Source organism: Neodiprion pinetum, chromosome 4, assembly GCF_021155775.2.
Source record: "Neodiprion pinetum isolate iyNeoPine1 chromosome 4, iyNeoPine1.2, whole genome shotgun sequence".
Classification (NCBI taxonomy): Eukaryota; Metazoa; Arthropoda; class Insecta; order Hymenoptera; family Diprionidae; genus Neodiprion; species Neodiprion pinetum.
The window spans coordinates 42,617,832-42,638,743 of record NC_060235.2 but is presented as its reverse complement, the minus strand read 5'-3'; the positions used below and the strand labels follow the sequence as shown (position 1 = coordinate 42,638,743).

At 36.9% G+C, this 20,912-nt stretch overlaps 5 protein-coding genes across 11 annotated transcripts; 1 reads left to right on the top strand and 4 right to left on the bottom strand.

Annotated features, from left to right (window-relative positions):
• Positions 1 to 45: 45 nt before the first annotated feature.
• Positions 46 to 3,429, bottom strand: Gbeta76C (guanine nucleotide-binding protein subunit beta-2). Its single transcript, XM_046621884.2, has 6 exons — positions 3,218 to 3,429; positions 2,950 to 3,095; positions 1,870 to 2,169; positions 1,587 to 1,788; positions 986 to 1,202; positions 46 to 606 (listed from the first exon to the last, which is right to left on the bottom strand). The coding sequence occupies exons 1-6, from the start codon at positions 3,284 to 3,286 to the stop codon at positions 500 to 502; spliced, it is 1,041 nt and encodes a 346-aa protein (XP_046477840.1). The 5' UTR covers positions 3,287 to 3,429; the 3' UTR covers positions 46 to 499.
• On the top strand, positions 3,147 to 16,622 carry Plod (procollagen lysyl hydroxylase). Of its 5 annotated transcripts, none has more exons than XM_046621872.1 (9): positions 3,147 to 3,180; positions 9,190 to 9,421; positions 9,501 to 9,841; positions 9,945 to 10,398; positions 10,711 to 10,938; positions 14,958 to 15,279; positions 15,446 to 15,550; positions 15,686 to 15,832; positions 16,235 to 16,622. In XM_046621872.1, exons 1-9 carry the CDS (start codon positions 3,162 to 3,164, stop codon positions 16,517 to 16,519), a joined length of 2,133 nt encoding a protein of 710 aa, XP_046477828.1. In that variant the 5' UTR covers positions 3,147 to 3,161; the 3' UTR covers positions 16,520 to 16,622. The 5 variants fall into 5 exon arrangements, with proteins under 5 accessions (XP_046477828.1, XP_046477826.1, XP_046477825.1 ...); XM_046621870.1 differs by lacking the exon at positions 3,147 to 3,180 and adding an exon at positions 4,125 to 4,230; XM_046621869.2 differs by lacking the exons at positions 3,147 to 3,180; positions 15,686 to 15,832 and adding exons at positions 4,417 to 4,852; positions 15,867 to 16,013.
• Positions 11,055 to 12,287, bottom strand: LOC124216843 (immunoglobulin domain-containing protein oig-4). 2 transcript variants are annotated; one of them, XM_046621889.2, is made up of 4 exons: positions 12,151 to 12,287; positions 11,747 to 11,926; positions 11,466 to 11,615; positions 11,055 to 11,371 (listed from the first exon to the last, which is right to left on the bottom strand). In XM_046621889.2, exons 2-4 carry the CDS (start codon positions 11,918 to 11,920, stop codon positions 11,213 to 11,215), a joined length of 483 nt encoding a protein of 160 aa, XP_046477845.1. In that variant the 5' UTR covers positions 11,921 to 11,926; positions 12,151 to 12,287; the 3' UTR covers positions 11,055 to 11,212. The 2 variants fall into 2 exon arrangements, with proteins under 2 accessions (XP_046477845.1, XP_046477844.1); XM_046621888.2 differs by having other exon boundaries at positions 12,073 to 12,180.
• LOC124216842 (immunoglobulin domain-containing protein oig-4) lies at positions 12,822 to 14,627 on the bottom strand. 2 transcript variants are annotated; one of them, XM_046621887.1, is made up of 5 exons: positions 14,490 to 14,627; positions 13,987 to 14,179; positions 13,774 to 13,923; positions 13,448 to 13,588; positions 12,822 to 13,167 (listed from the first exon to the last, which is right to left on the bottom strand). In XM_046621887.1, the coding sequence occupies exons 2-5, from the start codon at positions 14,170 to 14,172 to the stop codon at positions 13,165 to 13,167; spliced, it is 480 nt and encodes a 159-aa protein (XP_046477843.1). In that variant the 5' UTR covers positions 14,173 to 14,179; positions 14,490 to 14,627; the 3' UTR covers positions 12,822 to 13,164. The 2 variants fall into 2 exon arrangements, with proteins under 2 accessions (XP_046477843.1, XP_046477842.1); XM_046621886.1 differs by lacking the exon at positions 12,822 to 13,167 and having other exon boundaries at positions 13,174 to 13,588.
• A 4-nt stretch (positions 16,623 to 16,626) lies between the features above and the next one.
• Positions 16,627 to 20,792, bottom strand: Vsp37A (Vacuolar protein sorting 37A). Its single transcript, XM_046621881.2, has 5 exons — positions 20,430 to 20,792; positions 19,437 to 19,626; positions 19,234 to 19,351; positions 18,428 to 18,967; positions 16,627 to 18,333 (listed from the first exon to the last, which is right to left on the bottom strand). Exons 1-5 carry the CDS (start codon positions 20,516 to 20,518, stop codon positions 17,987 to 17,989), a joined length of 1,284 nt encoding a protein of 427 aa, XP_046477837.1. The 5' UTR covers positions 20,519 to 20,792; the 3' UTR covers positions 16,627 to 17,986.
• Positions 20,793 to 20,912: the final 120 nt, after the last annotated feature.

The following is a 20,912-nucleotide window of genomic DNA, read 5'->3' as shown; positions in this document are numbered from 1 at the left end:
ATGCGTGTAACACTGATCGATCAAATGCCCGCTATGTATTTTGCGTTATTTGTAGAAAAATGCTACGTATGTACGATCTATTTTATTTTTGTTTTTATTTATTTATTTTTTTTTTCGACTGCCATGGCGACGGCTAAAATAGTAATTTGTTCTATAACAACATTATATATGCTACAATTGAAAGGAAAGATGGGAAAAAGGTGAAGATTATTCATCATGAACGTAAAGTTAATAATTCGAAACTTATTTATCTCGGATCGAAAAACTAGTTTAATATTTCGGTCATGTGACGAATAATTTTGACTTTCTTACTTTATATACAATCCATTCTACTAATTATGTAATGATCGGAAACACGTCGATTTAATTGATTCATCACAAAATACTGACTACGAAATATCCTTTCAGGGTGAAGATCAGGGGATGATGCGATAGTAAAAATAGACGAAAATAAGAATTTGACATCTTGTGGGTAAAAGTCGTTCGGATCGAAATTTTTTTACACCCAAACTCTGACGTGCTGATCCCAAGAGCAGCTCGCTATGGCCATTCCACTTCCGGCAACGCTCAGCGATGTCACTCTGTTATCGTGTCCCGCCAAAACGCCTGTGAATATTACATTCATATTAATTAAGAATATTTTTTATTTTCCTGCCAATGATGCAAATTTCATATTCTCTTCGAATCCAACGTGCGGGAAGTCGCCATCTGGTGGCACAAGGTGCACTACTCCAAGTGAGTCGTATTTAACAACTAAATTCGTTTTTTCGAATATTCCTCACCCCGCATCATTTCAACGTCACAAAACAAACGAGTAACAACTTGCACGAGTTAATCTGTACCCTGATATTTGTGTGATGTGGTTAAAATGATCAGCTGAGAACCCAAGAAAGTTTCCGCGCTTTTTCACTCGAATCTGTGTTCTCTTTATTTGAAACTCGTTAAATTGTTATACGTGTGAAATTTTTCTTTTTTCTTTTCTTACCGTTGTGTTGAACCTTCAGGGTGTCCCATATGTGAATGGAATTGTCGTCGCTACCGCAGAATATGAACCTCCCACTCAGCGATAATCCGCAAGACGTGAAACCCGGATTAGTGTTTGGCGGTTTGAACGTTGCTAATTGTTGGTCCGAACGGAAGTCCCAAAGACGCGCAGTCTTGTCCTCGGATGCCGTCGCGAAGGCCTGTCCAGACGGATGGTACTGAAAATTCGTCACATGTTTAAGTATTTCAAGTATAAAAAACATCAGACCTAACAATTCTACCATCGTAGCATATTTGCTACAATGTCGAAACCAGAGCTATTTTTATAAATACCTTCTTCAATTTCAATTTAGATATCCTGGAATAATTTGAAAAATAGTAATGCACTCTGAAGAAAGTTTTCACTGAAAAATTTAATTTTAAAAACTTTTCTATTTAGGCGCGAAACAAACATCTTGATTGAGAAAAATGATTTTTTTTTTAACGGAAAAGAGGCTTGGTCGTTAAACGGTTAAGAACTATCGATAGTTTATTTGTTATCTAACCATTTTTCTTCGTTCACAACTGGACTTGTTCTTGCGAATGGTACATAGTATACTTACGCAAACGGAATTAACGTCAGCCTCGTGACCGAAGAAAGTTTGTCTCGCTTTTTCTTCCCGCATATCCCATAACTTGCAAGTTTTATCAACAGACCCGGTAACGTATGTCTGACCATCGGGTGCCAGGCTTATGCTAACCACGTCACCGTTATGGGCATTGAAATCTGTTGTCTTCTTTCCTGCTTCCAGATCCCACATACATCTGTAAAATACATTTATCATCGTTGTTGTATAATTTGACGGACGTTAATTGGTGATGTATATTTAGTTACTGTGTGATTACATTTTCATGTCCCCTGATCCAGTGATGATGGTTTTGTCGTCGAGAAATCTACAAGATGAAAGAAAACCTTCGTAGCCGAGAAGCTCGCGAACGATTTTCGCGGCCCCGGTAGCGTCGCGATTGTTGACGTCGTAAACGGTGCACATGTTGTCCATTCCTCCACAGGCTACGTAGTTACCCGAGGGTGCAAAGGCCACGGACATTACCCACGCAGAGCGCAACGGAATTACCTGCACCTTGTTTCCGGTCCAGGTATCCCATATTATCAATTTTCCATCCAACGATCCCGTCACGCAATGTCTTAGCGTTGCAAGGTGAGTGGAAGTCATAATAGGAGAAATATTTACGAAAATGTTATGACGCGTGTTACTAATTACACAGGTCAACGAGAAAAATGATTATTTTTTTGAGTTTCTATTGACAATGAAATGAATAAATTTCGATTCTATACATCGAATAGTAACCAAAACCTTTATTTGTTACTCATAAAGTTTGTTTTTGTCATTTTTACATTGATTAATAAGTCGTGACGTTTTTGGTTGATAGATAATACGGGTGCCTATTCGGAGGAAAGACGAAAACGTTTTCACCAAGATGTGATGGACTTTATCGTTATTAACGTTATCAGGGGCGGTATAATGAGGGCACGATGGAAGATTACGTTTGGGCTTTGATACGAGAAAGTTCTTACGAAAATGGAAGTACGAAAAATATTCTTTTTTTAAACTTTGTTTATCACTCTTTTACATTTTCAGTTTATTATTAATCATTACTTTTGAATAAAAGTTATTTAAATGCAAAACTGAAGTTTCTTTAATTGTTTTTAACAATAAGTGTGAGAAAATAGGTAATTTTTCTTAAAGTCCGAAACATCGTTCTGGTTTTCACAAAAACAAACTTTATCTAATAAAACTATTTGTTAATTTATTAGTTACGTATAAGAAATCAAAATTTCATATCTAGAACCCAAACCGAAAATTTGTGTTGACCGGTGTTATAATCATCGATTTCACTGTTATGACATTCGGTCAACTAATTATACTCGTAATATTCGCAGAGAAATTTTTTTCATCGACTGACCTGCTGTCTCCACTGAAATGGACAGAATTGACCTTGTTGATGTGACCTTTAAGCAGCTTCTTTGTGGTCAGCTTTACTTTTGGAGCGTCCGCCAATCCGCTGCAGGTCTCTTCTAGAGTTGCGTCTTGCTGTTTTTTTTGGTCTTCCTGCAGCGTATGAGAGGATGAGGAACCGTGTTTTTGAAGTGGTGCAGGTATATAATTTTGAAGCGTATGATTGACGTAATAAAGGGTGAGTGATAAACTTTTTTTTTTTTTGTGCAACCTACTTTGCATTTGTTGATCAAGTCCTCGAGTTCTTGCTTCAGTTTTGTAGTCTCTGCGTCATCTTTGCCCATTTTTTTAACGTTTCACAAATAAACTTTATGTAAAGCGACTTCTCTGAGGCACGTAAAAACTCGACTCGTTGGATTTGAAGAAATTGAAGAAGGACGGTCTGATGATTAACAGAGACTGACCGACAGTTTTTGCTGGAATGCGAAAGAAACCTCAGCAGAACTGCTGCTCTAGTAATCACATTAAACCTCGGGCTTGATCTTGTTTGCTTGGCATTAGCCCGATACCAGCCGGTATTCTTAATTTAATTATTCTCTTATTATAAAAATTCTATAACGTGAAACCGCGATTCGGGCAAACAGCCAATCGAAAATAGGCCAGATTTCGCTATGCAGCCCTAATGAGAAACCCAAATTTCGATTTGTACCGACCTTCAGTATTGAAAATAGGGCAAACGGAAGCCATGCTGCACCCGTCGATGCCTTCATTTAACTTTCCCTACCACAGTATTGGGGAAAAATTACTGCACGGTGTTTTTGCAATTTATACAGTTTAGCTACAAACCGCTCGTCTAATGCACCGATTAATTGTTATGTTTGATAAAGATCTATGCGACTAAAATGATTGTCTTAAGGGGGGTAAGAACAGCTTGGACGGTCTAAAATCGTACCTATTTTTAGAAGTTTTTTGTTTAAAGAAAATTAAAACACTTATATGCGCCATGTCGCCATTTTGTTATTAATTTCGAAACAAAAATTCTAAAATGTTCTTGAAACTATAAATAATAAATCCCTCAAACTCGAATTGCTATCAGTGTTTTCATTTTCTTTACAAAAAAAAACTCCTAAAAATAGGTATGATTTTAGGTACGATGTGGTGAAATTTTTACCACCGAATCAAATGTATCTTGCTCTGATGGAGCGTCAATTATACGCATTGATCCGTGAAATCCTCGCCGTTCAACGACGTTTGGTTTTGGTTTTGCTACGATTTCAGCGGAAACCAGGTACGCTATTTCTTGCATTATTAACAAAACGTTCCCTTCCACCTATTCTATTACAACTTTCACGTGCTTGATTCTTGACGTTTAAACGATCGAATTTCTCTGTAATGCCGTTATTGTTGTTTCGGGTTTCGACGAGTGCGCTGCATCTAGAAGCAAAGTTTAAGCGTGACAACGGTTTGAGTCTCATTTAAAAAACGAATGATACATTTACCGCGTAAAAGTATCCAAGTATTTTTGTGAAAGAATCTTCAAATCAAGGGTGTTTAATTTTGGCAAGATTCGAACCCGTTGTTTCTAATTTACGCTTGCTTTTACTCGCTGTAAGAAAACATGGGGGAAACCGTAAGAAAAATATTTCAACCAACAAATTGTAGGTGCAACTTGAGCGCCTATTTTAGCCTTTGCTTTTTACTACTGGGATTCACGGTTTCCTGGGTTGACGGCAAAGATCCTGAAGTATATACTGACGCCTGTGCGATTAAAGTGCAACGTTCGCGAAACATGTACCTGAGCAACTACTCGGAACATCCTGGCTGCGAATGTGATATCAGTTCAAAAATTGCCGCCCGAACGTATACCCAAAACCAAAGATGTAGAAGCACGGCGGACGTCGATGTCAATGGTACGCGTGCAATCCGTCGGTGTTTTTTCACATCACTAAAATATTATATGGGGGGAGGGGTGATCAAAATTAAACAAATATGTCATTAGAAAATTTTATTAACCGTTACTTACATGCTAAATTCGTACAATAGATGTATGCCTGCAGTGTCGCAACTTATTTGATAAAAATGCTCATCTGATTCGAACTTATTTGAGTTATGTATTTATAATTTCATTCTACGCATACGTGCAGATGAAGTGCGCGTGTTCGTTCCTCGACAATCTCACATATTTTGACACTCTGCGTGAGAAAGATTTTCGATCAAAAAAAAAGAAAACTTAAATGTCAATAATTGTAGCCGGGAAGCAGATCAATTTTCTTAAATGAGTTAATGATGGATTAGCCGATCAAGATTGTATAGTATCCGTCAAACTTCTTGGACAAACGACCTTGAATGCGCAAAAACGAAAAATAGGTCTCTTTGGTGGTGCGGTGCGGGACGCGGAGGCGGGGCGCGCTCTGATTGGTTGGTCAGTTGACGCTTGCCTCCAGCGCATCGTTAACGTCCCGCTGGTCTCTTGTGTACACTCGCGTTCAGTGATTATATTAGCTAACGCAATCATGAAAAATTGTGTTTTTCATTGATATATTATTTTTGCACGTAAGTGTACGATGCGCAAACTTTCCCCCACCACCTCGCGCGATGGCCAAGAAGTTTGACGGGTACTGTATCATCGCTTTTATGCAGAAAACTAAGAGCATGCGCGCTGGACTGCGTCTACGCGTCTTAACGTCTATTGTAAACCAGACTTTAAGCCGAACATGCTTTGTGGCCGAATGTTTGTAAGACGAGTAATAGTTCTGTTGCCCGAGATGCGTGGTTCTTCGTAGAGTAAACACGGCACGCAAGGAATAACCAGCTGAAGTCAGAGATGAATCTGATTGTAGCAAGTAGTCTCTCGTGGTACGTGAATCTCAGTCGGAGCTACATGCCGGTCGAAATCGCAGTGGTCCGGTGTTCGTTGTGAACAGCATATTATCTTATGCACGTTTCTCGAAAAAGTCGTTATTGAAATTTAAAGGAAAATGACCACGCTGCTCCAGTTCGTATTCCTATTTTATTTCCTTCTGGGTGCGGTCAGCTCGGCCGAAAAAGACGACGGTAAATTAATCGCACTTTCATTTGTATTACCGAATATTAATTGTAATGCAATTATCGAATCGCGACTATTCCATCGCTTATCCCGATCCCATTCCACAGAAGTTATGCGGCCTGGATTCTCGATACGTGCAACTCTAACAACAAACAGAATCTTATGAACAGTTTCGAAAAATTTAGGAATAAATTGTAAAGCACTAATTGTTAAATATACTTAACTATTTTGATTCGTCTGTCGCGCTTAAGTCAAAGACTTATGAGGTTGAAGTTAATAGTTACGTTACTTTAACGAAACATTGGGGAAAAATCACTACTTTCTTATTTTTACAATGATTTTGAACAAACTAAAATTGAAAAATATGAGTAGGTCTTGTTTTATTACGGTTTACTGAATTTCAAACTGTTCCAAAATCGCGACATAGCGGTTCTTCCTCACCATGAAATGATACAAGACTTGCGACTATTGTAATGAGCGCTTATCGTTTGATCGGAAAATTTGAATAGCTTATCAACGAGGATCATCGTTTTTTCCGGAAATTCCATGTTTACGGTATCTTACTTATTATACATGTATCAAACTCTATACCATTTAAGGCGAAAGTATCTGGACGCAGTCATCTAGAACTTGAATTTTCTCGTCGTTTTTGCGATCGATCACCAAGAAATTCGTGCAGCCACACAATGAATCAGTAATTCGTCGCGCGCTACCTACTCGTTTCCGGATTAAGAAAGTGAAATCGAAAGCGAGGAAACCAATTTCTAATACATAACAGAACAATCGAACGAGCGTGAAGTACGATTTTGCCCAAAAAGAAAAACAGATTTTTTGCGAATCTACAGGTGTTCGTAAGTCTTTCACTCTTGTCGGTTGCAAGTTTTGAACTCCTTGCGGGTATCTACGTGAAGCTAAAATATCCAAGTATTTCTTATTTCCTGATTTTGTACTCCATAGAAAAATCATTTTTCACATCATTATCGTGGGCTCGGTTCAAAAGTCGACACTGTCTGATTATACTATGACCGAAATACTGTAACGCGCGTAGATTAGTAATCGGACCGTAAAGTTGATTGATCTTTTCTGAAATAATCTTGTGGCTGTTTCTTCAAATATCTCATTTCCTATGTTATACCTCGACAATATCTCTTTCGAATCTGCGGTTTTATTATTCAAAATTACGATTATCGTGCCTTGATATTTCGCCTCCTAAGTATACGCCGTGCGCTCCGAGCAGCAAGAAATGATTGCCGATACGATTTTACGCATTACTCGACTCGAGCTTCGATTTCCCTAATATTACATCAAGTTTTATAAAATTATGGGGCTACAGAAAGGTGATGCTGGAACGTTCTCGCGCCATTCACGAACATCTCGCTTTCGACGTGTACACCAGACACAGCATAATGTAATCTTTCAATTCTTCCGGTCGTGATGCGCGATGCATAAGAGATAAAGAAATACACGCAGACCGCAGATAACTCAATTCATTCGAGAAGGATCGTCCGATAGCCAAAATCTGAATACTTTCGGTATTCGTATCTATACCGCTAATTATTATAAGAATTAAATGCAATTTGCTGTGTTTTCGAATTCATCGTATAAAATATCCGTAGCCCTGCTAGCATCATCAATTCGCTTCACCATTGACTTGGCATTCTTTCGTTTTCAAAGTACTTTCGCTGACTCGTAAATCGTAGGCGTAGTAATCTGCATTCGCATTATACAAGGTTGAAGTTAGTAACGTTGTCGTAACGAAACATCGGGGATAAAAAATCACTATTTTCCTGATTTTAAAACGCTTTTAAAGGAACTAGGATTTCTAAATATGAGTGTGTTTTGTTTTATAACGATTTACTGAATTTCAAATAATTCGAAAATCGTGAAATAACCGTTTTTCCTCGGCAAGAATCGTTACGATAACGTTACTAACTTCAATATGATCACATTATAGCTACCAGTTAATGTCAGCGTACCTTGTAGTTGGAATTAAGACGCGTGTCGATATAAGTAATCACAATATATGTGTAAGGAAAGCGCCGGGACGCAGAACGGCGCTGAGTCGTTCGGCGTTTGAACCGAGTCACAAGAGAGCCGCTGTATTCTTTCGCGGGATGACATAACGTTCACCACGTTTACAATATTATTCCTCCGCGTCTCGGTGCCCGGATGACGTCAGCATGCATTCTGGTCTTTGCATCAATAATTAACTGCTTTACCCTTTATGACGTGTAGCTCTTACAGCTCTGCGATTATCGCCATGCAGTTGATTGATGTAATAAATCGAATATAGTTTATCCCCTGTATATACGATATATAATTGTATAATTTTGGCATTATAATCCTGTACTTATATTACATGTTATCCACGTTACATATAATTGTTATATAGACACTATTCGTACGGTTGTTGTAATTCTAATTACCCTTAGTTGAAATAAACGTCTAGATTCGCATAGCAAAAATAGAAAACCATATTAAAAAGTACAGAAGCTTACACGATTTCAATGCAAATTTGTACGTTTCAATAGCATTTCTTCTACTTTCTATCCTAGTGTATATACGAAATTTTATAAAGGGATATGGTTAGTTCTGTTAAAACACAGGGTAGATACAGTAATATATCTTGGACACTTTTATCAATCATACATTATACTTTGTTCGCATTGCGTATAATACATACAATCACGACAAATCCGACAAATGTACGCGAACTATTTGAATATACAGTAATAATTACTGCAATCATGTTATACATACGATAATTTATTCATAAACTATAAATATTTACAAGTTTATCAACAATTTCTTATCCCCGATATCTGAATGAATATCCGTGCGTGGACTTACATCTACTATCATATTAATGTCCTCCTACACAAAATGCACGTGGATTTATTGCTATAGCTTGTGCATGTGCTGTTGTTGTTATTATTATTATTATTATTATTATTATTATTATTATTATTATTATTATTATTATTATTATTATTATTATTATCATTTCACTGAGGGTACATCTCAATCGTGATGCAATTACATTATTACAGCATCTGTTTTATTGAGTCGTTCACGACATTATGTCGTATTCGATTTTGTAAAAGTTCCCGACTAAACTTTCATACCTAGTAGGACACGCAAAATTGAATCTACCATATCGACAAGTTTTTTACTTTAACATATTTTAATGTATTCTTTCAGATGTCCTTGTATTTACTGTGGCAACTAATGAGACTGATGGTTACAAGAGGTATATTCGATCAGCCGTTGTCAACGGCTTTCGAGACAAGATCCATGTGCTTGGATTAGGTGAAACATGGAAAGGAGGCGATGTACATCGCACTGTCGGTGGAGGATTTAAGGTCAATTTATTTAAGGAACAGCTGCGCCCTTACAAGGATGATAAGGATAAAATAATTTTATTTACGGACGGGTAATTGTCAATGAAATTAAACAATTTACTCACCCTGTTAACAAACAAACGAATCAATCAGCCAGCATATTATTTCCAGGTATGACGTTATATTTCTCAGTAGTCTTGAAGCTATCGTGGAAAAATTCAGGACATTTGGTGCCAGAGTTCTCTTTTCTGCGGAGGAGTATTGCTGGCCTGATAAATCCGCCGAGTCAAGATATCCAAGTGTGGGTCGTGGTAAACGGTACTTAAATTCTGGTGGATTTATTGGCTACGCATCAGATATTTACGCAATTTTAACCAGCTCCAAGCTCAGCGACGGAGATGACGATCAAAGGTTTTATACCGAATTGTACCTAGATCGTGACTTCAGGGAAAAACATCAAATGAAATTGGATCACAGATCAGAAATATTCCAGAATCTGTTCGGTGGAGTTGGTGAGCGTCGAACTTAGCATTGTAACATTAGCTATCGTGAGAAACAAGCAAAAGACAGAATAATTGAAATGTTGAAAAATTATTCATCTAAATTATATTTCAGCTGACGTTGAGCTGAGATTCAAAGGAAATGACGCTTATCTACAGAACGTAGCTTACAACACTGTGCCGCTTATTCTTCATGGGAATGGTCGCAGTAAATTGGTATTAAATGCTCTTGGTAATTACTTAGCAAATGCTTGGAGTCCCGAAGAAGGGTGTTTAAACTGTTGGGACGAAATGATCGAATTAGACAAGGCAAAGGTTGAGAATTATCCTGTGATAATGATCTCTATATTCTTAGCCAACCCAACACCGTTTTTAGAGGAGTTTCTTGAGAAAATTTATAAACAGACCTACCCTAAGTCTAAGCTTCATTTGTTCATATACAACAATGTTCCTTATCATTCCGAACTTATTAACGAGTTCGTCGAATCTTACGCACACGAGTACAAAAGCGTAAAACAAATATTACCACAAGATGATATATCCGAAGTCAGAGCTAGAGATTTCGCTTTGTAAGTATGCATAAAATATCTCACTTCCAATATTCAATACTTTTTAATCTCTTTTTATTCGCCCAATTTATATTGATTTGCAAATGTAAGGGAATCACAAATTTAATTTACATTCAACTTATTTTTTGAAGAACCCGAATTTGCGAATTGACGAAAACAACCAATGATATTGTCGAGGCTCAATTTAATATCTTACAGAGTTATTTTTAGTAAAGTAAAATGAGACACAAATTTTGATAAGAATAAATGTTCTATTTTGCCATTTATGTGAAGAGATAAGCGTATTTAAATGCAATTTATTTTCTGGAATAGTGAACACTGCTTGCTTAAAAAATGTTCTGGATTACTTTCAATCGACTCGGAAGCTCACTTGGACAACCAGAATGCATTGAAATTATTGGTAGAACAACAGCGAGGAATAGTAGCGCCGCTACTCGTCAGGCCTTACAAAGCTTGGAGCAACTTTTGGGGCGCTCTTACAGACGATGGCTTTTATGCCAGGAGTTCGGATTACATGGAAATCGTACAGAACGAACGAAGGTAAGACTCACAATATACGCACATTTGATTGTAGCCGTGATAGAGGTGATGAAGAGGAAAGAGGAGATAAAGAATTACATTAATAGGAAATAAAATTTGATTAATTGGACAAGGGATGAAAATTAATCCTCGTACGTTAATATTGTTAAAAACTACGATACATTTGTATTTTTGCCACATTCTGCATACCGGTGAAGATCATTGAAAATATTTTCTTCAACGTAAAACGTGACGAGCAAGTGACACATTACATAATTCCACCTTACCCAAAACTTTAATCAAATGCAATAGAAAAGTCAGTCTTGAAGGATCGTCTGTCGATACTATACATGTTATCTGCTGTGCATTCGTAAACCCCGGCATCCATTTGCGTTGCTGGATCGATTTCCAGTTTTGATTTTACTCTGTCAGTTCCTGTTCGCCATTCGTGTATCTAAAAGTAGAAAAGTGTTGAACGAATAAAAATTTTCACTCCAACTTCAGTCGTCGTATTAATGTATAGAAGATGACAACTTCTTTATACTAACGTTCATGTATAGGTGAGTGTAAATTTCTGTACCATCCTTGAACCATGTAATGTGGGGGCGCGGAGTACCTCGAGCGGAACATACGAATGCGATTTTATGCCCCAAAACGTATTCATAGTCAAAATGCGATGACGATAAGATTTTGGCACCCTGAAATAACGACATTATGATCAATTCTTACTGCTGACATCGAATATACTGACGGCAGAGTATGCATCGATCCGATCGCTGTTGTGCTCGACAGCCTGTCAATTTGAGTGCGGATATATTCTAATACGCACATTGTTGTTGTTATAATATTCATCACTTTCTCGATCTCGGTATTTTCCGGTGATCGGCAGTCCAATTTGAACTCGCGATTTACTTCTGCCTCTTCCTCGACCTCTTCTTGCAGATATTTCATAACAATGTAGAAAAATGATTGCTAGTAATATTACAGCTTTTGAATAATTCATTGTATCCTGCAAAGTGATAATCGTAAGTTTTATGCGTGGCAGACTGCCGAATAAATTAACAGGATAAAGAAAATGGAAAATTACAATGGGCAAAAAGCAGTTTAAAAAATCCTATAATACGAGAGCAATTAATCATTAGAGCAAACTCTCACCCGCTTAGGTTGAATGTTACGATATTTTTTACACCACTTTATAGCAAATAGTTAGTGGGTCGGTAAATATCTACTCACTGTGCCAAAGAAACGTTTAGCGGTGGTACCGAACAGCAATGCAACTGACAGCCACTCACCTACTCATTACTCCCCTAGTGTCCTCTCCTATCTATTACAGACGTATTCCAGATAGTATCTAACTATATTATGTGCATAATCTCTGCTTTGGTCTTGCATAACATTCTTCTCAATTAATAATCATGGTAAAATTGAATGCGGCAGCGAAATTGACCGCATTCATTAATTCAGAATTGGTGAAATGATCTCTCATTACTGGGGGAAGAAAACTTTTGTCTACCCTAACTTTGAATCGCTCGATATCGCTCTAGGATATATCATTTTTCAATTACATATTCCACGACATTGTATTTTACAAAAATTTTGACTACTTTGTACGAATTGTTCGTCGCGGAACAAAAAATTGTTCTGGAAAATAACTGAAACAAATCGTCGGCAGCTATACTCGCTCAACTGTTCAAGTTGTAATGATATCATCCTCATCCAGGCCAATTATTTGTTAATAACATAGGAATAGGGGGACCTATCGAGCAACAGGAATTGGTGTGTCCTATAGCTACCGTTTGTAGAACTTGGAATTGTGAGAATAAATATTGATAGGATTATTTTTGTTTTTTACAGTAACTGCTTGAATTCTCAATGTCAATAAGGTCAAGAGAATAAAGTAACAATTGTTTGATTACAGTTTTAATTATTTAAAAGTAAACAAATGCAGCTGGTTTATAGTATTTGCAGTACCATATTTTTGAATTGTTTGAATAATGTACATTACATATAATTTTTGAATTTGAATAATGTTAACAGAGTTTAATCACATTAACCACAGAAAATACAAATTAACTGTAAATCAGATGAAACACTTTAAACACGAATAATCTAGTAATTGGAACGAATCAGTCTTACAAAATTCAATCATTCTCCACACGTCGCAATTCTGTATGCGCGTCTATCTCACGTAGGGCAATTTTTCTTCATTGTGCGAATTTTGAAACAATATGCATTTTGCCTCTTGGGTCACTGTAATGCAGAAATAATTTATTTTCTTCTCTTATACATAAATTTACTGTTTTTGAATATAAGCCAAAATGCACGTACAGATTCAGGAACAGAATGGAATATCGTCATTTGTACACATGTGTATGTATAATAATATATATAACTAAAATGACTAGGTTCCAAGAAGTATCGAAGTGAGCTATAAATTTCGAAAAGCATTGTCTCGGCGATATTCACAAATCTTTTTCACATAAATTGGCTTATACTCAATAAATAAATATATTTAGTAGGTGATCATAACATAGTCTGTTCTGAATCCACGTCTGTCAACGGCATACTGATTATCCGCTTGGCATTCGTAGTAACCGGCATCTTTCTGTGTCGTAGGATCAATTTCCATTTTTGACTTCATCGTGTCATTCCCCATTGGCCATTCGTGCACCTTAAACGGGATTCAGAAACAAATTACTCGTCAAAAACAACATTTTTCAAATAAACTCTCGCCTTATACAAACGCTCAGATATAATACAGCGTAATAATTGGTCAACGTATACTAACAGATCAAAAATTACATTAAATTTTAAGATTATGCGTACTACTGGAAAGAAAAAAAAGGTTCAAGTTACCTGGAAGAATTTGTGGTGATAGAGCTCGATACCATCTTTGAACCAAGTTATTTCTGGCCTTGGGAAACCCCTCGCCATGCAAAAGAAAGTTATTTTTCTTCCCAGCATGTAGTCCAGCTCGAAATGCGAAGCCTTCACAATTTTAGCCCCCTAAAATTCGAGCAGATTACTATTGTTCAAGATATTGCAACTTAGCTACTAGAAAATACCCACATCTTTGTTCTCGTAATAATTAGTACTGGCGGTGTTTTGGTGTGGAATTAGGATTGGCATACGCGAACCGTACAATCTTCCACGTCCCCTGCCGCCCCTTCTTCCACCACCACCTTTCGCCGCGTTCAAGCCTGGAGTACAGGCTGTCATTAATAGGAATAAATGGATCAACCACCATTTCCTCATTTGACTGCTGTAATTTGAATTACACAACTAAGTAACTTATTACGATAACCGACGTTGAATTTGAAATTGCTTCACTCCCCGACGTAAACATATTTTACCACCTTTACCAGTAACTGTTCTCGGAAAATATTATTATTAATTACATACACTCTTCAACTTCAAGTTCACAAAGTTTTATTTATTCAGCAGCATGCTTGATCGCATTTCAAAAGGAATATCCTATCGTAACAAGATATGAAAATTTTTTAAATTAATGGAATTAAGGGAACAATTAACCGTATGTAAATAATAATCAGATATACCGGAGATTTCCTTACCAGAAAATTTGGATACTTTTAAGCAGACTGTATGTTAATCCCTTTGGAGAAAGGTTCTCTCCGCCTCTCCAGCCAAAAATATGAATGAACCAGGCGCGATAGACTCGCGGTCACCGGAGTGTCAAGAGTTATGAATCTCAATTGGATAATTATGTATTAGTTATCACCAGTAACTCCATTGGCCAATCACGGTATCAGGGCTGCTGCCCGCCAAAACATTAAATAACGTCCTGTGAAAAACAGAGTAATAGCTGTCTGTACTTCTCCATATAAAAGCACTCTATGATCGCACGCACACACTGTTTATGACTATTTCTATTTTAAATCATATGGCAAACAAGCCTTGCAGATCCTCAGAATTTATGTCACGAGCATCCATCGCACATTCTCAACGAGTCTGTTGCCAGATTTTTTGAGGAACAACTTCAAAAGTAAATACTTTGACAGGGATTTTTTGTACGTTTTCAGAGGCTTGTGGAACGTACCTTTTGTCAGCAACTGCTACCTGATAAATGCTTCGCTTATAAATAATAAGGAGACGCGGCCATCATACTCCGTGGGAGATTTGGACGTGAGCATGTCCTTCGCTTACAGCAACAGGGAGAAAGATATCTTCATGTATGTTAGCAACAGAGTTGAATTCGGGCATCTAGTTAGTCCTGATAACTTTGATACCAAGCTGACAAACCCAGACCTATATCAAATATTCGATAACAAATTAGACTGGCAAAAGAGATACATTCATGAGAATTACACGGAAAATTTCAATCCCAATAAGACTCCAATCCAGGTAACACCAAAATTCTTCATGCTAGTATTTTTCGATAAATTGTAATCAAGATTAAAACATATTTCATTTAAACGTCTATTACGTCTAAACGTCTGAGGGTCAATTTGCTCTTCGAGTGAATAACTTGTACTCTTTTCTACTAATCAATTCTGTTTGTTACACATAGCCCTGTCCCGATGTATTCTGGTTTCCAATTGTTACGACTCGATTTACAAAAGAACTGATCGAAATAATGGAAGCATTTGGTCAATGGTCCGATGGTACAAATTCTGTAAGTTAAATCGGCTATTTATTTTACAATTACGTAAATAATATACTTACAATACTAGATTTATTCAATTTCCAGTATGCGAAAGTGAAGTTTACTTTCATTTTTCACTGATTATTGTTCTTGTATAAACTTTAGGATCCCAGATTATCAGGTGGTTATGAAAATGTACCGACAAGGGACATTCACACAAATCAAGTGAACCTTGAACCCCAATGGCTGTACTTCCTTAAGGAATATGTCAGGCCGTTACAGGAACTCATCTTTACAGGATACTTCCACGACGTAAGAATACGTTTAACATGTTACATATTTTTAGGACCCACGACTCGATGGGGGTTACGAGGCTGTGCCGACACGTGACATTCACGCAAGTCAAGTTGGTCTTGACGAGACGTGGCTAGAGTTTCTTAAGGAATATGTCAGTCCCCTCCAGAAAATGGTTTATCTGGGATATGAGGATTACGTAAGCGATAGGATATTAGGGACTTGCGGTTTTGGTTCTACTGGTGGAATGGATTCTGGGCTTCTTTGTTAATTGTGATTTAGTAGCTAGTTACGCATAGAATTCAAAGATTTTACTTTGTAGACACTTGTAGGATTAGTGAAAAACCTGGCACATGCACTCTATTGAAGCACCATTCCCTCTTTAGTGAATCTAATTACATTTTATCATGTAATATACAGCCACCGAGGTCCCTGATGAATTTCATGGTCAGATATCGTCCCGACGAGCAGCCGTCACTGCGTCCTCATCACGATTCTTCAACTTACACAATTAACATTGCTCTGAATAGAGCAGGAATCGATTACGAGGGAGGTGGCTGCAGATTCATTCGTTACAACTGTTCCGTAACAGACACAAAGCCTGGATGGATGTTGATGCATCCTGGAAGACTCACTCATTATCACGAAGGTTTGCTGGTAACTAAAGGTACAAGATATATTATGATATCTTTCGTCGATCCTTGAACATATCGAATTTCTATCATTATTAATTACGAAGTATGATTATTCATACCTATGGAAAAGATCTGGGAAAATGATGATATTAAAGGAAAACTTTTTTTCTGTTCGTGATAGTAACTAATTAAACCTTCGATTCTCAAGTATATCATCCTGGATGAGCAACGAATTGTATAGAAAAATATACGATTAATTATTTGATAGCTAAATAAAACGTGAAGAAAATACTCCACCTACGAATTGATATTACGGTAATAATATCAAGTATAAACTTGACCAGTCTCAATATATTATTTTTATATTTATATGCATTTTGTATCAAAATCTACAAATCTATTGACCCAAATAATTATACAATACAAACGTATATTGTAAATATTAAAGACACCAATAAATCTAAACCGAAAGATGCAAAATTTGGTTTTTTATAGTTCAAGTTGGGTGTCTGTTGAACCTACTTTTGTAAGAGAAATGAATACACTAGTGAGTATAAATAATCGTTTATATTTTCAGAAATCCTAGTATGATACAATTATCACTAAAGATTTTCAATCCTTATAGTAGACACAGCAATGCAAGACCAATGTGAAGCATAATGCGTGTTTCAAGAATGCACATTTTTCAACTCAACATAAGCTCACGAACCAGCAACTGGTGTTGAAAATTTTATTACTTTTGAACTATCAACACCACTTGACTGGCCCTATGACAGAATTTCGATTGCAGCATAATTCGTCTATATGAGTGCAAGTTATTTATAGACATATAATATGCAGTGCTGTTTTAAGTTCAAAAAAATAACTGAATACTATCAAATCTTTGGGATGATCATTATCAGTTCGATGTAAGTAATGAAGGAATGAGTCACCTGTTTTACGAGTTGATTAATTTCTCCGAGTCAATATCAATTAACTTCACTCGATAGACTAGATATGAAATGAGTATATTGGACGAATGAATGCTGCTATCAGAGCTCCGTGTCTTTTCTGTGTTTCATCTTGACGTCTGTCAAAGCAAGGTTTAGGTTTTTTTCAACCTACATGTTTTAACATTCTCGCATTAGCTAATACTATTACAATATTAGGAACATTTACAAAACCAGACGACACAGCGTGTAATGCAATAAAATTGACTGTATGTATTTCATGATATTTACGTAGTAAAAAATACATTGCAAGCCATCGCCAAATCACTTTTCAAATTAATTTGATGTTCAAATTGATGGTTATGACATTGAGTCAAATTAATTTGAAACCTATCACATAACATGATAACGTTCCTTCTGTAGCACATCGTGTGTTCGATAATTTTAGAATTATTTTCGATGCTAGTAGCAGCACTGACAAGTATGATGTATAGTATGTAAATGCACAATTTCAAATTCGCAATTATCATTTAATTTAACTAAATATTATGTACAGTTCATTGGGTTAGATAGAAAAACGGAATTTTACACTTTTGTTAATAACATTGTTAGTAACCAGCCCGTTTCAGTTCGTTCAATTGGTGAGCTAACTTTTCTTCCTTAGTTCGCCGTGCCTGTCCAAGCTTTCGACATTCTACGTAAGTGCTCAAAAAACGTTCGACATCAATTTTTCTGTTCAAAAAATCTTCCGCAATCGCTTCACTCTTTTCATGGCTTTCGTCAGCCGCATGTTTTAAGCAGTTCTTTATGTGATCTGGCGTGAACACTTCTGATAATTTATTGTACTTCTGATTAAGCTGGTCATATCTAGCTTTTAGAATCGTTACTCTTTCCGCTTTCTCCGCTACTTGATTTCTAAGTTCTTCGAGTTCAGATTCCTTCAGCAGATTTCCCCCTGAGTAACAATTCGACAGGTTATTAATATTGACAGTCTTTAATCCAAATACCTATAAGATATACCATTAACTGTATTATTCATTCCAACTTACTGGCTGTATTTTCGACCCAATCGATGGTGTCTTCTACTGTGGTATTGAGATCCTTTATCTGGGAATGCTTTTCCAAAAACTCGTCTAATCTATCGACATTACCACCGAGTTTTTGCAGTTCCTCTGTACTCAGATCGTTTAATTCTGGAAATTCCGAGCACTGAGGTGTTTTTGACCTGACGTTAGTCTGCGCCGTTTGTCCATAATTCGTGCCGCCATAATGCGAGTTGAGGTAAGGGGTGTTGGCATATTGATTGGAGGAATAACACGGAGCTTTAGTACTGTGCAAAGAATTGCTGGTAGAACTCGGCGAATAAGTAGAAAGATGGGAAGTCGAAGCAAAGGACTTAGCTTGACTCTCTATCGCATATGTGTTACCCGAGTTTTTGTAGTTATAATTGTAACCTGTGTTGTTCGTGTTTGTACTTGACGACGAATATTGCGGGTAGTGGGTGTTGTAATAAGAATTATACGAAGTCGACGGTATCTCAGGGTATTGTTGTTGCAGGGCATAGGACGGCGATACTCTATCATTCAAATCTGTAACAGTATTGTTTTTAAAGTTTCACAATTTATCACTGCCTTTAAAGATTAGACTACTTCATTTACTTTTGGCCTTTTTCTACACTATAAATAGAGACCTTTATCATACATGCATTGTTTGTTAATCTAATCAGTGCTTTAACGCTATTGTTTTTGATTAGGTACCAAAGAGTTGAATTGAAAGGGTAACAGTGGTGAATGCATTCATGCAAAGCAAATTCGTAACTTAGATTCCAAATTGGTGCTAAGACATGTATACAAACCTCTGTGGCATACGGAAGAGACTGACGGTGGACTATCTTCGATAAGCTTTGGTGGGTTTTTACTGAACTCTCTAATGATGGCTTGGACGACCCTGCCAAGGTCGCTGTGTACCGTAAACTGGATAAGAGACAGAAACAGTTTAATTGTATTCAAAGCTTAATTCTTAATATATTAGATGTAAAAGTAGCAGTTTATAATTTACATTTAATAGTCCCGGAGCATTGACGATTTCATTGTGCTCGTTGCACCATGGATGATTTATCGGAGGAGATACTCTGAGAACAGGTTTTTCTAGGGGAAATTCAGGCGAGAGCGAGACCATGATAGCCATTCGCTTATCCCCTGCATCAAACTGAACTTGGTACTCCACATCCTCTCTCAGTTCGACTACGCTGAAAATTCGCAATCTCAACAATTATCCCAACAACTTCAACCAAGGTTAAATATATATTTAGACTTTTATTCAATGAACTGAACTCAGCATGTGCTGATAGGCGAACTGATTACTTTAAGCAAACATTGTTTTTCGCTTATGATTAAACAATACAAGCTATGTGGACACAAAAAGATATTGATGATAAAATTCAATAATTCCACATACGAAAGAACAGGGACTAGAATTGAGAAGGTCGGATCCAATGCATGGATAGACTTTTTTGATCTAAAAACGAAATTCAGTGGTTTGACATTACTGCTCGTGGTCTATCCCTATGAAATTTTTAATGCCTGTAAATATAGTTGGACTGCTGAGAGAACCTTTTGTTTGGGTTTCAGTTACTTTTTATTTAATTATTTTCAACCATTTTTCGTAGGAGGTATGTCTATCAGGATAAGATCAATTTACAAAGAAACGGAATTAGAACAAGTTGAGCTAGATGCTGCAATATAATTCATAGTTGAAATCGATTGATGAATTGAAAATTTTTTAGCCAATTACTGAAACAATGAATCAATTGGAATGACGACTGGCAGGTAGGTGGGGACATGAAATATTATGGGAATTAAGCGATACTCGGAAAATGATATGACGAAGGAAATGGAAGTGTTGAAATAAAGTTATTTGGGTAATGATGGCAATATATCGTAATAAGAGGTTGCATTATATTGTTAACAAAACGTAGCGGATGATCGAAAAAAAATAATAGATGAGGTTAACCCGAGGTTACGTTATTTATCTAGTCAAGTTTTCTCTTACTTGTCGTTAAAAATTTTCAGGGTGTCAATTTGCCGCTTTCTCTTAACAGAGGCATTCTCATTTTCTCCACGGAATATTCGCGATAACATTTAAATGCTTTGATATCGGATAAATCATTCGCTTATCCGTCAATCCCACTGTCAAAACCGTCAAACCAACCATCCGGAACATATGTTTTGTAATGGTGACCAACTTCACCCCATTAGGGTCTGTCGAATATCGATATACACGTTTCGAGTTTCATGACATCAGGAGATATGGTTGACATTGGTTGACAAGGTTTCTCTCTGGTTGACACGGTTTCTCTCTGGTTGACAATGGTTGAGAGCAGAGATCATCTCTGCTTTTAACAGCGTGCTTCAGGGGGCTGGTTTACAGTCTGTTTACAGGTTTGTTACTCTGGCGGACGCATTTTCGTCCCGTTCTGCGCCGACCATACTAAAGCCATTTAGTAAATTATCCCGAATGTGATTGGTTCAAAAT

Bases quoted from the DNA above. Each gene is read 5' to 3' on its own strand.
- LOC124216843 (XM_046621889.2), bottom strand. From the start codon at position 11,920: ATGAATTATTCAAAAGCTGTAATATTACTAGCAATCATTTTTCTACAT. The intron at 11,616-11,746 runs GTGCGTATTAGA...TCGTTATTTCAG, and splicing joins AATATTATAACAACAACAAT to GGTGCCAAAATCTTATCGTC. The intron at 11,372-11,465 runs GTTAGTATAAAG...TTCTACTTTTAG, and splicing joins ACACTCACCTATACATGAAC to ATACACGAATGGCGAACAGG.
- Vsp37A (XM_046621881.2), bottom strand. From the start codon at position 20,518: ATGTTATCGCGAATATTCCGTGGAGAAAATGAGAATGCCTCTGTTAAG. The intron at 19,627-20,429 runs GTAAGAGAAAAC...GCGAATTTTCAG, and splicing joins CTGAAAATTTTTAACGACAA to CGTAGTCGAACTGAGAGAGG. The intron at 19,352-19,436 runs GTAAATTATAAA...TCTCTTATCCAG, and splicing joins ATGCTCCGGGACTATTAAAT to TTTACGGTACACAGCGACCT.
- LOC124216842 (XM_046621886.1), bottom strand. From the start codon at position 14,172: ATGAGGAAATGGTGGTTGATCCATTTATTCCTATTAATGACAGCCTGT. The intron at 13,924-13,986 runs GTGGGTATTTTC...CTCGAATTTTAG, and splicing joins ATTATTACGAGAACAAAGAT to GGGGCTAAAATTGTGAAGGC. The intron at 13,589-13,773 runs GTAACTTGAACC...ATCCCGTTTAAG, and splicing joins ATCACCACAAATTCTTCCAG to GTGCACGAATGGCCAATGGG.
- Gbeta76C (XM_046621884.2), bottom strand. From the start codon at position 3,286: ATGGGCAAAGATGACGCAGAGACTACAAAACTGAAGCAAGAACTCGAG. The intron at 1,789-1,869 runs GTAATCACACAG...TGTATTTTACAG, and splicing joins GGATCAGGGGACATGAAAAT to ATGTATGTGGGATCTGGAAG. The intron at 1,203-1,586 runs GTAAGTATACTA...ACGAATTTTCAG, and splicing joins CTGACGTTAATTCCGTTTGC to TACCATCCGTCTGGACAGGC.
- Plod (XM_046621869.2), top strand. From the start codon at position 4,561: ATGGGGGAAACCGTAAGAAAAATATTTCAACCAACAAATTGTAGGTGC. The intron at 10,399-10,710 runs GTAAGTATGCAT...TTTCTGGAATAG, and splicing joins AGAGCTAGAGATTTCGCTTT to TGAACACTGCTTGCTTAAAA. The intron at 15,551-15,866 runs GTAAGTTAAATC...ACATATTTTTAG, and splicing joins GGTCCGATGGTACAAATTCT to GACCCACGACTCGATGGGGG.